The sequence below is a fragment of the Camelus dromedarius genome, chromosome 7, assembly GCF_036321535.1.
Source record: "Camelus dromedarius isolate mCamDro1 chromosome 7, mCamDro1.pat, whole genome shotgun sequence".
Classification (NCBI taxonomy): Eukaryota; Metazoa; Chordata; class Mammalia; order Artiodactyla; family Camelidae; genus Camelus; species Camelus dromedarius.
In genome coordinates this window covers 39922862-39938394 of record NC_087442.1, presented here as the reverse complement: position 1 = coordinate 39938394, position 15533 = coordinate 39922862, and the positions used below count along the sequence as shown (strand labels likewise).

The following is a 15533-nucleotide window of genomic DNA, read 5'->3' as shown; positions in this document are numbered from 1 at the left end:
AGTATCCCCCATTAGTTATTCTAAGAATCATAAGAAGATGCCCCACATGTTTTCATGAATGAGGTGACTTTCACTGTCACTGCTGCTACTCCAGTAGAATCCCCTGGGTGTCATCCTATGGGCAATTTATGTTTCGTCGCTTCCTGAGCGTCAGTTCTTGTGGGAGCTGCCATCAATGCCTTTGAGTCGTTATGGTGCTCCAGTTCTTCCAGAATTTGGAGACATACTCTTCTCCATTATAGTGCATGTGGGGATCTAGGCAGCATTAGTGTTCTGTGTCACACAAAACTCATGATGGCAATAAACGTTCAGCTTCTTCCTACAGCCCATCTCTCTCCTTAAGCTTCAGAATTAGTCTGGAGACTGGATACTCAAAAACAAACATGCTATCAACTTTATTTCCTTGCCTGTAAGTACACAAAACTTCTGACAGATTTCATTTTATTCCATTCTTCAGTTATTTAACAAATATGTATAGAGTGCCTCCTACAAGTTAGACACTCCTTTAGGATTGGGGATACTGAAGAAAAAAGATACAGTGAAAATAGAGATAATAAACAAATAATATGTAATATACCAGGAGTATAGATGGTCGGGGAAGGCATCTCAGATAAGATTACCTTTGAGCAGCTACCTGAAAAAAGTGAAACATTTGCTTATCTGCAGGATGAGCTGTTCCAGGCAAATGAGACAGTGTGTGTAAAGGCCCTGGGGTGGGAATGTGCCCTTTGTATTCCAAGAATAGCAAGGAGGCCTGAATGGTTGAAACTAAGTAAAGAGCTATAAGTTAAAGAATTATTTAGAAGTCAAATAATTTAGGGCCTATATATCCCTGTAAGTACTTTGACTTTTACTCTGAGAGAAAAGTGGATCTTTTAATATGCTTTATACAAAGGAGTGGCATAGTCTTGGTTCTTTTTAACAGGACAGTTCTGACTGCTACTTGAAAAATAGACTGTTGGGGAAAAGTTGAAGCAGTGAGCCCAGTCAGGAAGCTAAGAAAATAATTTAGAGGAGAAAGAATGGGGTATAGACCAGGGCAATGAGAGTTGCTGCAGAGAGAAGTGTTAGCTTCTGAATGGATTTGGTATACGGACATGACAGGGTATGCTTGTGGATGTAGGGTTTGAAAGAGAGAGAGAGAGAAGTCAGGGATGACTGCAATGGATTTTACCCAGGCATCTGAGAGGATGCATGGTCATCTACTGGGATGGGAAGAACACAGAAGAATTAGACTTGAGGTAAGAGATGCAATTTTAGGCATGCTATGATTCAAATACTTAATAGATACCCAAGGAGATACTAATGAGTAGGTATATATTAATATGAATTGGAAATAAAAATCTAGAATTCAGGAAGAAAGTTCAGGAATAGATAAATGTTTGGGACTAGTTGGCACATGGATGGTGATCAGCCAGAAGACCAGATAAGATCCCCAAGCAAGTACACCCAGACAGACAGAAAAGAAGCCAGGAAGATATGGAAAAACCAGCAAAAGAGAAAGAGTAGGCCATGAGGTAAAAAGAGAACCAAGAGAGAAGTGTCTGGAAGAGGCATGAAGTTAGGCTATCAAGGAGGGAGTGATCAACCCTGTCAGCTATTGTTAATGGGTTGTATATGATAAGAAATGAGAGTTGGCCATTAGATATGGCAGTGGAGGTCATTGGTGACCTTGAAAAGAGCTATTCAGAGGAGGAGAAAGCCTGATTGTACTTTCAAGTGAAAATAGGAGTAGAGAAAATAGAAACAAAAATGTTTGGAGGAATTATAAGGTAAAAGAATTAAAACGGTCGCTGGAATAAAGGTGGAAACAAAAGATTTTCTCTTCTGGGGATGAGAGCTATTGCAGCAAGGTGTATCAGCTGATGGGAATGATCTGGTGGCCAAGATGATCTGAGGTGGCTGTGGCACCTTCCTCTGTCTTCCTGGAGCAGTCGGCAGAGCCTAGACCTCCCCTCTGGGAACTTGCCTCTTGGGACTTTGGGGTCTCTTCCACTAAAATGTTGCTTGCCCAAGTTAATTTACTGATAGAAATCATTTGTTCTTCCCCATTATGAAAAATACCTTCTCTTGCTCTTTCTTTCCATATTAGCATAATAACTGCAAAGAGTTGGACAACTGCCCATATTGCTTGCATCCCAAGTCTCACTAATGCAGTTCACAAAGGATGGTTTTTCACCTTCTGCTCTGTCTTCTGACGAACATTAGGGCATCTTAGCTGAGTGGTCGGACAGTCTCCTTTTTAAGTATCTCCAGGACCCTGTCTGCTCAGGGCACTTGGATGATTTACAGGGAAGAGCATCCTTCAATTTCTTTCTCTTTTCCTTTTCCAAGAACCATCACCACTGGGTACAGATTAACTTCTCTTAGTGGTCACCAACTTCACAAGCAAACAAGATTTATTCTTTTTTTCTTTTTTTTTTAATTGATGTATAGTTGATTTACAATGTTGTGTTAGTTTCTGGTATTCAGCATAGTGATTCTATATATATGTATATATAGATATATGCACACATTCTTTTTCAGATTCTTTTTCATTATAGGTTATTACAAGATACTGAATATAGTTCCCTGTGCTATACAATGTGACCCTGTTTTTATCTATAGTAGTTTGATGTGTTAATTCCAGACTCCCAATTTATCCCTCCCCCGCCCTTTCCCCTTTGGTAAGCATAAGTTTTTTTTCTATGTCTCTGAGTCTGTTTCTGTTCTGTAAATAAGTTCATTTGTATCATATTTTAGATTCCACATGTCAGTGATATCGTATGATACTTGTCTGTCTCTGTCTGACTTACTCCACCTAATATGATAATCTCTAGGTCCATCCAGGTTGCTGCAAATGACATTATTTCATTCTTTTTTTTATAGCTGAGTAGTGTTCCATTTTGTGTGTGTGTGTGTGTGTGTGTGTATCAGATATATATATCAGAATTTCTTTACCCAGTCATCTGTCTATAGACATTTAGGTTGCTTCCTTATCTTGGCTATTGTATATATAGTGCTGCTATGAACATTGGATTGCATATCTCTTTTTGAATTAGAGTTTTCTGTGGATTTATGCCCAGGAGTGAGATTGCTGGATCATAGGGTAAGGGTTTTTTTTTGTTTTTTAAGGAACCTCTATACAGTTTTCCATAGTGGCCAAATTACATTCCCAACAACAGTGTAGGAGGGTTCCCTTTTCTCCACACCCTCTCCAGCATTTATTGTTTGTGGACTTTTTAATGATTGCCATTCTGACTGGTGTGAGGTGATACCTCACTGTAGTTTTGATTTGTGTTTCTCTGATAATTAGCAATATTGAGCATTTTCACGTGCCTGTTAGCCATCTGTATGTCTTTTTTTGAGAAATGTCTATTTAGGTCTTCTGCCCATTTTTTAAAAATTAGGTTGGTTTGGTTTTTGCTGTTGTTGTTATTGAATTTTTTTGTTATTTTGTTTGGGGTTTTTTTCTGTTATTTGTTGTATGAGCTGTTTGTATATTCTGGAAATTAAGCCCTTGTCAGTTGCATCATTTGCAGATACTTTCTCCCAGTCCATAGGTTGTCTTTTCATTTTGTTTGTTTCCTTTACTGTGAAGAAACTTATGCATTTGATTAGGTCCCATTTGCTTAGTTTTGCTTTTATTTCTATTGCCTTGGAAGACTGATCTAGGAAAACATTACTATGATTTATGTCAGAGTGTTTTACCTATGTTCTCTTCTAGGAGACTTATGGTGTCCTGTCTTACATTTAAGTCTTTAAGTCGTTTTGAGTTTATTTTTGTGCATGGTGTGAGGGAGTTTTCTAACTTCATTGATTAACACACATTTTATTCTTGGTTCGGGCTCAGTAAGGATACACAGCTCTTCCTATAACCACAAACACAATAGGACATTCAGAGCCTCTTTGGGATCAGTTGCAGCACTACAGGGATCACAGTCGTGGATGTTAACATTCCCCTTCTCAGACTGCTGACTCCTTCTTAACCCCACATTTTACATTAAAACTGTGTATAAGGAACCCTGGAGAAAGGAACTGGTTTGTGGCAAACCCTTTCCCACCACCATAGAACAAACCCAACATCAGCACTGTCTGACTGTGGAACACATCCACCCTGATGCGGCAAGGACAGACACATAACACTGCCTGTGTCAGCATGTGGGTGTATGTAATGTGTGCTGGTTTAACATCACGTCCACAGTCTAGACACCAGACTAGAAGACTGTTTCTGTCAAAGGTCTCCTTGGGGCTGTTGATTACTCAGTGGGTGGTTAATTCATTTGTCCTTTTTCACTAGACATTTCTTCTCTGATTCTCAGAGAGGTCCTGAAGAGTAAACTTATTCCTTTCCAGATGGAATTCATTAAATAATAAGTTACAAAATCAAGTTCTAAATTTGTGATCTATACCTTAAAAAAAGTTTAAATGCAATTGAACATAGTAGATGTTGCCTTAATGTTTATCAGATGAAAGCATTCAGAGCAGAGATCTGTGCTAGGTGGAGGGTACAAAGTTGTAGAGTACATGACTCCTGCTCTCAAGTGTGTCACGCCGACTCCCCAGGACCGTTACAATTTGAATATACCTATACTGATCTTCTGCAGGACCCACTGATCTTATCTCCTCTCGTTACATTCCTAGTTCTTTCTCTTCATCCAATTCCTTCTGTCGTAAAGTCTTTCCTGTTCTGTTCACCTGTTGCCCTTTTTTTTGAGGCCTTACCCAAGTCCCATATTATCTGTAAGGCCCTCCCTGACATCTGCACTGAGACTCAGTCTTTCTTCTGAACACCAGTCACATCCATCATGGGTTCTACCCATATGGCTTGATCTGTGCTGCCTCAACTTATTAGGATATGATTGGTCTTAACAAAATTGTAAAGGCCACCGAGGCAAGAATCATCTCTGACATACCTGATTTCTCCAAAGCTGGTCAACAAAAAGATCTTAGTAAAACTGGTCCACAATAAAGATGATGTGATCAGATTAGGAAATCTTCAAAGAGAAAATGAAACTTGAGCTAGTCAATCAATGAAAGGTATGGTTTTGAAAAAAACAAAGAGATTAAGCAAGACAATGTCATTTCCTGGAAGCAACAGGAGCTTGAACCACTGCCCAGAATGAGAAGGAAACTGTGTGCAGGAAAGCACAGAGAAGGTGGTAGGACTAGAGAGATGGTTTCATGCTATGAGCAAAGGTAAAAATTTTTCTGTTAAGTAGGGTGTAGTCAGGTTATAAATGCCTTAAAATCCAGAAAGAGGGAATCACACTTGATGTCTTAAGACAGGGAAGGCAAAGAAGTATCATTTCAGGTTCCAGCCAAAGGATAGGCAGTTGCAGCTGGAGCCTTTGTTGAGTAGAATTTGGTAACTGTATCTTCATTCACCTGAAATAGAGGGTCATGAATAATAAGTAATAAACCCACAGGTGCAGCATGGGGGAATTGAAGCAGGTGTGTTTCACATTTGCCATCATTGTAATGAGTTATGAATGGTTTCTGAGAAGAGAAGTGACAGATTCCAGAGTTTATCCTGACAACAGGGAGAAGGTGCACCCCTTGGGAAGAAGCTATTATGACCTTAGGCTCGAGGTGATGAGGGCTTGCACTGGGTGTCAACAGAGGGATGGAGAGGAAGATTTGACAGCATCTGGGAAATAAACAGCTATCTAGGTGAACAAGAGCAAAGCATTACAATTGGCCTTAAGGTTCTGAGCATGAAGATCAGGGAGAATGTAAGTCTCTTTTTTTTTTTTTTTTTTTTTTGGTAGGAATATAGTTTAATAAATTGCTGAGATAAATAAACTCTGATGACTGCCTCTACCAAGTGTCCTGGTCATGCAGGAGTTAAATGTACAGAAAGCTGCAGAATGCTATTATTTTAGAGCCCTGTGAAAATGTAATTTGATTAGTCTATTGGACGATATTCCAAAGAACCAAATGTCTTCCATGAATCAGTCAGAAATGCTTAGGAAAACCAAAATAAAAAATGCTTTCTAAGCCAATAAAGGTGCTAATTAGTGCCTTCTGCATATCTCACTACATCTTCTCCAGTAATACATTTTGCAGGGTTAAGTGCAGTGTCTGCTGCTTCAGATGGCAGAAGTCCACCTAACAGTAGGGAGGGTGGCTGGAGACTCAAGTGTCTAAAAGGGAATCAAAACTGGCATTTTAACCCATGCAATGAGATGTATTGAGTAGAGCAGGGGGAAAATTTTTTTTCTCACTTTAATTCTCCTTCAGACCGACCTTCAGGAAACTTGACGATAGGAGGACATTGTTTTTTTCTTTCTTTCTTCTTTCTCTCAATGTTTTCAGAGAGTAAAATCTGGTTTTAAAAACCCAATACGAGTACTATCTTGGAAGGACAAAGAAATGGAGAAAATATCAAAGCCAAGCACCTAGAGAAGCCAGTGTGGAACTGAGGAGGCCTGGTAGGCAGGGCTTATGTGGTGAACACAGGCCCGTCTGTAAGGGTCCCACCTTTTACTTGCGGAAGCTTGGGGAAATCCAGGGTAATGGGAGGAGTTTGTCCCATGACGGCATTCCCTAGGTGTCCAAATCTTGCTCTAACTAGAGGTAGCAGACTCAGATGCTTCCAGGAGCCAGGCAGGTAAGTGCTAATGAACCAAGCAGGTGGGGAGAGACAGCAGAGAATTGCAGAGCGTGTTACCTTCAACAGATGCTGCCCTGAAGAGACGTGTGCCGGGGCTACTGGATCTTCTGGGTTATAAGGAAAGTCTAGGAATTCCACTGCTGCTGAGAACTAAGCTATCAACTTCAGGCTCGTTATTGAAAACAGGCAAATAAGCAAGGACCTGACCCTGACAAGCCCGTTTTCAGGTACCAGGAAGTTTACCTTACGAATTAGCACAATGGAAAATAAAAACAAAACTAAAACTAAAAAACTGTCGAACAGGCAAGGAATAATAGTTTCACACTGTCCTGTGCAAGACTCTTAACTGTCTGGGTCCGAACACTGGAAAAGCCAATTGCTGCCTCCACGGTCATCAGGAAGTGAACACATAGTAACAGTGAAAATGCCCCTTCGTCTCCCAGGACCCAGGGAGCCCAGGGAATGCACAATGGAAATGAAACAGTGCAGCTAATTAATTTTTTTGTAATTTTATTACAATTTAAAAATCAGGCTTATCTTGTGAGTTTAAAAAATGATATCAATTTTCCCTGGCTTCATTTTCTCCAAAACTTAAGCTTGGCAGCAGAGAAGGCTATGTGTCTGAATGTATTGGATAGAGACAGACATTTGTGTCATTTTAAACAAGATCAAGAAGAAAGAGTGTGAAGAGTCTAACAAAAGATGTAAAAGCTGTATCTGTATATCAATGTGGATGGGATTCGGGGGAGGGGGGAATCAAGCATCCTGCCCGGTCCCTAATTGTCAGTGGTGGCTGGGCCTTACCGGGAGCTGTAAGGTGAAAGGTCCTACCCCATGCTGGTGCTAGAACTGTGTCAGGCTTTCATGTGTGTCATTAGACTAGAAAATCCCCCCACTGTAAACTTGCTGGGTCCACTTTGCACATTTCTTAGAAAATACATTTCTTTTAGGGGCTTCTTTTCCCCTTCAGGGCTGCCTTTGGTTTCCTGGCAACCAGATTGCTCCTGAACCGGGATGGCAGAGCTGCGGGGTGTGGTCCAGGGAACGTGGCTGCCAGATCTGTGTGAGCACTAGAATTCCGTGAAGAAGCCCTGAGTGAAAGGATGTGGAATTTTCTGGATGACCAGATTTTCTGCGGGGCTAAGATTTTTGAAAACTCAACAAGGCTGAGCTAACTCTTTTCATCAATATCTGAAAATGGATCATTTCCTCTCTGACAGTTTGAGCAATTTACTGTGGCCACAATGCCAGACCCCTGGCCTGGATGTACACATTCATTCATGTGTTCTAGGAAATTCAGGGCAATGGCAGACAACCAGAAAAGACTGAGGTAGAGGCAAGAGTGGTGGTGCCTGCAGAATATGAAGACAAACGTCCCCAAATCTCAGAATATTTTATGCAAGAAGAGCTGCTCAGAAGCTCCAGAATTCTCTGGATGAGCTACAGAGGAACAAATGGAGTCTGCCTTTGTGAGATACATGCAGAACAACAGGTGGAGGTGGTGGTAGCAGGAAGAGGGCAGGGAGAAATAGAACAAAACTACTTACAGTGATAAATATTTATTTTACCTTCCATTTTGGGGCAACCTATTATTTAGTTCATCAAGTCATTACAACATGACTGCCAAAAAGTTATACTATGCTTGCATCTATAACTTTATGACTAATAAAGTAGCAAATAGGCTTTCTCGCATGTGACAGCTTCAGATCAATTGGCATTGACTTTATGATTTGAGACACTGAGACTGAGTTCAGTTGAGCAAGAGAGCTGCAGTGGATTAGCAATGCCCGCCTCGGTGAGAGATTTGGTGTCCAATAGACGATGTTTTTCAAACTCTGGATCTTGAAGGTGCCTCACAGAATGAAGGAACAGCTAAATGGGAGACCACTCTGTCCAGAACAGCTCCCATTTTATCTATTAAATTATTAGAAATTTGTGAAAGAATTCCTCTGCTAAAACTCATAGTTTTAAAACCACTGATGTAACAGACAAAAAAGACTGGAGTTTGGATTCTAAGTTCATTTCTTACTTGGTGCATAAGTTTGAGTCAGATATTTTAACTTGAATAATTGTCACCTAATATCCCATAGGACATTTAAGAAATGTCACATTTGTATCATAATAATGATCATTCACCTTGTTATTCCATCCTTGGCAGGGACTCCCTATAGTGTTTTATGAAGTAGTTTTTTTTTTTTAACCCAGTTAGCAATTTCTAAAGTTTAGATATGTACCCGCAAATTACCCTGTTTTTCTCAAAAACCAACTCATGAAGTTTATTCTAAGCAAAGGTTGGCAAAAGCTCCGTCTCATTCAATTCTTGACAATCTTGAGAACCTATCCAGGCTTGAGAAAGTGATGTAATTGATTAATGATGTCTGATATAAGAACGAGGTTGAGAGTGGTAGCATGGAAGCTATATATATACACACTTCATTTTTAAACTTCTATCATAGATTAATGTTTTTCACCCTGTATAACTCTTGTGGTGACAGAATTCCATTTGTTTTGTAGGGCAGCCTTCATTGTATCTGTTCTCTCACTACCTTTCTAAATGGTAATTGTGCCTTCTGGGCTTAATTAAGAATCCACTGTTTTCTCACACCTCAGTAATATACCTCTAGTCCTTATCTTTCTAGATCAGTTGTCCTTTTCCATTCATCATGATCACAGAGCCTTAAAAAAAAAATAAGCTGAAAACTATGAGCATTCTTAACTCCACCCCAAAAAAGTTCGGCATTCGGAGACAAGTTCACAGATCCCTTGAGCTCTATTCGCAGGCCCCCTACTATAGACAAGAACTCTGGCTCCAGGCTGAAGAGCCGTTTATTCATTTCCCTTTTTTATATGTTTCAGTCACTTAGGTTTGTTTTTCCAAAATTTCTCCCAACCTGCGTTTATATTTCTTACAGTGAAGAACTTCACATTCCAATAGAAGTGCTGGGTGGTTGTACTTCCAGTTTGATACATGTCACACGTTTGCACCCAAGAGAGCTACAGCAACAGGAAATGGGAAGGCAGAGGAACTTCCTGAGTAACTTGCCTGTATTCTGAGCACTTCCTCCTGCTGCAGTTACATCATGGCACAGGTTCTAAGGAATGCATCTGCCCCTGAATGGGCCTCTCTGGCATATTCACTCTTCTCTTCTGTCCTCAGCACCACTAACCAAGCAAAAGGACTTTCAACATTATCTTTCTCACATTTGTTTGCTCAAAAACTTTTCATGGTTTTCTATGTCTTGACACATACATATATAAACTCCTCTTTCTGGCTTTCAAACAAATTACAAGACAATCTGTTGACAGTGTGGTGTTTTGAAAAGAAATAAGAGCAACAAATAAAAATAAGCTGTGGCACCCTACTGACCACAGGAAATTTATTTAATCTGAGCCTCAGTTTGCTTCTCTATTAAGTGGGGGTGAATAACATCTATTTCATGGATTTGTTGTGAAAATTAGAAGACATTGTGCGTGTAAAATGCTTAGGACATTGTTTAACATAAAGTTAATGTTAAATAAATAGTAACTATTATTGTTATAATTGATAATAAAGGTAATGATAAAGTCCAGGATCTGCTACTTTTGACTGTGTGATCATGGGCTCATTACTCATCTTCTTCTGTGAGACTCAATTTCCTTATCTGAAAAATGAGTAGGTCCTAAATTATTAGACTCTTGTAAGGATTAGGTGATATAAATTAATGGAAGATGCTGAATAAATGTGGGGTCCTTATTCTTTTGTCTGTCTCTACCCGTGCACCTCAACCTTCTGTACCAAGGGAGAGTATTCCAAAATTCCCTGTGATCTAACTGGACTAGCCCTATCACTGTGCTTGGCACTTGCTATAGACAGTCTTCTTTCATGGTAACACCCCTTTTCCATCTATCAAATTATCCCCATTCTTAAAAATCCACGATAAATACTGCTTCCTCCACAAAACCTTTGCTGACTACTTCATTTCCCACTGACTTCCCTCTCCACTGAGCAAGTGCCACGTTTCTTCAAGTGTTTGTCACACAATTTCGCCATTAATTACATTGTCTTGTTCCCTGCAGAGATGCCTTGTATCTCATGCCTACACAATCTCAGATATGGAAATCAGTCTCATGCTGCTTAACACAAGGGTGAGAAAATCTCCCATGAGAAAAAAGGAAGTTAAGTTCATCTCCCCTTTTTTTTTTCCGTTGCAGTTTCTGCTCATGAGCAAGGCGTGGTTCAGATGACTGTGAAAGGCTACATGAGGTAGGTGGCGGAATCACTGTTCTTTCACTCCAGTATTTGACAGCTGCATCTTTCATGAATGAAATGGGAGTGAGGAGGTCTTTTAAAAAGGCCACGGATCTTAGGATCTTGTCACTGGTTTAGCCACAGTGCCTGGACTGTTTCCACTAGCCTTGAGAGAAATAGAGGGTCTTTAAAGGAGTGAGCAAATTAAATCAACAAATACTGACTTGGGCCGGAAATGCAGTTAAAATGTATGCATAAGTGGTATTCTACTAAAATTCACCTCTTCCTGAGGACCTGTTCATAAAATAGTTGCATTCATAGCTTCATATTGCCAGTGTTATTAATCATCATGCTATTTGCTGGACAATAATCCTGCAGTTTCCAATGTTGTGTGGAAAGCCGTGAGGGTCTCCTAATATGAGGCTAGACTAGGTCTCAAAGTGGTCCCAAACAGCGCAGCAGCAGCTCCTGGGAACTTCATAGAATTGCAAGTTTCCAAGCCCCACCCCAGTCACGCTGCATCAGAAAATCTGGACGTCGAAACCTGTTTTTGCAAGCCCTTCAGCATTCTGAGGCACACTCTACTTTAAGAACCCTGGACTAGACCGTGAGCTTCCTGAGGCTGGAAGCTCTGCTTCCCGTGCTCTAGCTGCTCTTGCATTTCGAACTTGTTGAAAACCAGGTATTCAATACTGTATCCCTCCAACATCTAAAGTGCTACTTTGTCAGAGTTTTTCCCTCTTAGAAGATTAGTTGTCTTTGCTCCTCATAGAATCATAGAGCCATAGGGACCCCAGAAATCTCTCAGGCAACTCTCTCTTTTGTTGAAGAGGAAAAGGGAGAGCCAAGGTCAATGACTCACCCGTGCTGCTATGTCAGGATTAGAACCGTGACTGCACACGGATTCTCTGGATCTGAGGTCAGGGCAGTCTCTGGCTAGCTCTGCTGAACATTACAAAACAAGGTGTGAATCTCAAACACTGAGTGAAACAGAAATTATGGCAGGCCTAGTGCAAACTGAGGGGAACCAGTAAGTGAAAGTTATCTTCTGCCTGTCTTCAAGACTCCCAGCAAGCTCAATCATCTGTTAAAACAGTCTTTATTATTCAGAAACATGCACTTTCTCCACCTTAATACAGAGAAGTAATTGAACAGAGAAGAGGCAGGGCCCAGCTATTCTTACCTAATGTGGACAGGACTACGGCAAATTCAGGAGCCCGTGTAAGATAACTCGGTCTCCTTGGGAAACATATCAACATTGTATTCTTGGTAAATTCCAATTTTGTGCCAAAGTGCTGTTACATGTGATGAGGCTAGACGTGTTATGGTGTATCTGAGCTATATAAAAGTGAACCATGTTACAACAGAGTTTCACTGTCTTCAGAAGCTCTTTCAGATGACTCGCACTGCAGGCCTATTTGGATAGAGAGACTGGTTCTTGCGGTAGTAAAGGACTTTGCTGCTGTCACATGTGGACGGCCACGGAGCCCTGCAGACAGCACTCAGAGCGCGTTAAACGTGCCGTATGAAGCCCTCCACCACTATGAGAACTAATGTAGTGTCGCTTCGGTGGCTGCTTGCTGTACCTCTTCCATCACACAATTTTAACTTCTTCCCGAAAGTTGGTGCCTAGCAAAGCTGTATTCCTGAAAGGTTCCCCAATGATTTGCCATCTGTCAAAAGTGAGACATTCTGTCACCTTTATAATGAGCACTAGCGGGCACCTAACACTTAAATTCTCACACTTTCTGTAACACAACACTCTTGACAAGAGGAGCAGTTCCTCGGCTGTGTGCTCTCTCTTCTTCCAAGGTTGTGGCCATTATGAGATTATTAGGAATGAAGAGGAAATGCAGATGTTTGCTCTGCAAGGGAACGAGTCACAGTGACCTCCCAGGCGACTAACTAAATCAACACACCTCATCGGTGATATTTTCCCCGACTGCAGATCTCTGCATCAGTTTTCTGAAACTCCCACTCTATCCAGAGGGACCAGTTTCAACTCTTGCCATTCTGCTGCCAGTATACCACAAAGGTATGTGATGTCCAGGCACTTTTCATCCAGAAAAATCATTCTGTGTGACAACAGATTTGATGGAATTATAAATAGGCACTTGAGAAATGCTTGTTCAATGGGTGGATGAAAGAATGAATATATGATTTCAGAACTCCAACTTGCAAGAACAATATAAATCAGTGAAAATGGGCTAAATATCTGCCAGTGGGGAAATGGCCAAATCAACTACTGGCCCACCCATTTTTATGGCATTCGATACAGTCATACCCAGAGTGAGTAGTGATAACCATACAAACTTGGAATGATCTCCAAGTCACATTTGAAGGAAAGAAAGAACAAGCTGCAAAAAGATACATAGAGTAGGTTACTATTTACAAAGCCAACAAGTGAAGACTATAAAGCATATATGTAACTACATAGCAAAATGTCTGGAAGGATACACATAAATTCAGTAAGAACGGAGTCAGGATTAGCAGGGAAAACGACCGTGGGGAGATCAACGCTTATGTAGGGTATTACAGTGGTTAACAAGGTGTGTGTATTTTATGTATTTCTTACATGGTTAAATACAGATTAAAAAGAAGTGATGATATTGGAAATACTTTAATGAAAAGTCAATCAATAATTATATTCTTGGCCATGAGAATGTGAGCCTTTGGAAAGCAAGACTATGTTTTTGCTCCTTTTTGCACCTTGGATGCCTAGCAGAGAGCCTAGAACATGACAGATTTTCAAGAAACATTTGTGTGAAAGGGTAGGCTAAAAATTTGTACATGAGGTCAATAAGGTAACAGATTAAATCTTTCATTCACAATTTAGGTTTTTCATAAGAGGTATTTTTCCTCCCTCGAACCTCTCTTGTATTATGGTATCAAGTGATTGGTAGCCCCTGTTCACCAGTTCTTTCCAAAGATTAAGATATCCAAGCTGAGCCATGTAAGCCCCATAGTAGGAGTTCTTGGCTTATCATTTCTTCCTTGGTCAAATCAGGAGGAAAAGCCCGAGATCTCTGTGTCACATAAGAGATTGTGAACGTGACATTGGGTGGTGTCGGATAAGTGAGCCTGCCCAGTGAGACTATAGGTTGTTGACTATCTGAGTGGCTAAATAAATGAATTTTAATTAATCCAATTTAAATGGCAGCGTCATGAAAGTAAAATTATCCAAGCTATCTCAAATAAGCTCCCTACTGTTGCATGTAGAGAAAGATAAACAGAAACTTTAACAGAAGAACCAAGCAAACCTAGGAAAACCTCATTAAAAGTCCTGATTCCCATGGAGTCCCTGAGGTTTAAAGGGTCATTAGCACAGTCACTGAGGAGAAGTTCAGTGATAGGGAAGTGAGTTGGTATACATAAAAATAATTTCCAGGTAACTGAAGGGTATCGTTTTAAGTGCCAACACTGAATAAAACAAAAGCAGTTTTGTCTCTCAGCCAAGTCCAAAAAATTACAGAACATGCTTTAACCCGACCTAGGGACTTACAGAATGATTATTTGTGAACATTAGTGCTTGCAGTCTCAGTTTAGTGGTGCTCTCAACAAACTTGTGTGACTGAAGATGCACCAGACTCATACTCTTTTTAAATATTCTGTCTTTAGCCTGCGGTTTTCAGGGTTATTTTTTTTCTTTTTCATATTGCCGTCAATTACTATTTTTTTTTTTTTGTGGTTATCAGTGCACTGCCTCTGCCTTCTCTCCCACAGTCTCCCTGCCCTATTTAATTTAACATTTGCCTGTTGTGAAATGGAAAGCCAGTTGAGTAAACTCATTGTAAAGTAGAAGCAAACAGTCCCTGAGTGGCAGTGATGGACTGTCCTTTAAGTAAGTATATATGAGCTCTAGTAAATGCACCATCTCTTTGTCAATTCAGGCTCCTCTTTTATTCAATTTCTGGAAGATTGGGTGGGTGAAGTGACTAGGAAAAAAATGGCTTTTGGTTAAGTGAACTGGATAAAGATATTCATATTTTTACCACAGCATTCCTGAATGGCTGGAATTTGGGGAAAAAGATCCAGTGGAGATTCTCTTGGATCTGGGGTTTGGTGCTGACAAGCCGGATATCTGCACACAAATCCCAGCCAGATTCCTGGGTTGTGGCTCAGCAGCCAGAGGAATCAACATCCGTGTTTTTCTTGAAGCTCAAAAGCAGCGGATGGAACTTGAGAACCCTAACTTGTACAGTAAGTGAGAACCACGTGGCATCAGAATCTCAGTGATGGCAGTGAGCAATCAGATGGGCCGCAGTCTTGGGAGGGACGGGCCAGGAGATCTGTGCAGTAGCAGTCAACCCCAGTATCACAGTGGCTTCCAACAGAAATAAGTTTATGTCTGGATCACTCTCCATGTCCCCTGCCGATTGGTGTATATTTGTGGGGAAAGAGAGAGCTGCTCCATGAAACAGAAACTAAAATGAAAAATCCAAGCAAAACCTCTGTCCCAGATATTTGTTTGAGAGAAACACTTCATCTCACTTGACTTCACTTGCAGTGAATTTATTTATTTAAAAGAATGTATTTCACTAACGGATTTTTGGCATGTCCCCCAGTCCAGAATTCTGCAAACTCTGTTCCACGGAGGAGATGTTCTTCAGTGCTCCTCTAAGGGAGGTTCTGTACTGCAGTAATTTTGAACCCGCTGCACTGCATCCCACCTAGGAGACTAAGAGCATATTAAACAAATCCTGCAGTAAA

General features: G+C 40.6%; 1 protein-coding gene across 1 annotated transcript in view; it reads left to right on the top strand.

Moving 5' to 3' along the window:
- The window catches only part of ITPRID1 (ITPR interacting domain containing 1), a 106396-nt gene that overhangs the window by 35227 nt on the left and 55636 nt on the right, over positions 1–15533 (top strand). Inside the window, exons 5-7 of the mRNA XM_064487472.1 lie at positions 10787–10838; positions 12772–12858; positions 14821–15023. Of these exons, the coding sequence (XP_064343542.1) occupies positions 10787–10838; positions 12772–12858; positions 14821–15023 (342 nt within the window). The remainder of the gene's footprint in view (positions 1–10786; positions 10839–12771; positions 12859–14820; positions 15024–15533) is intronic.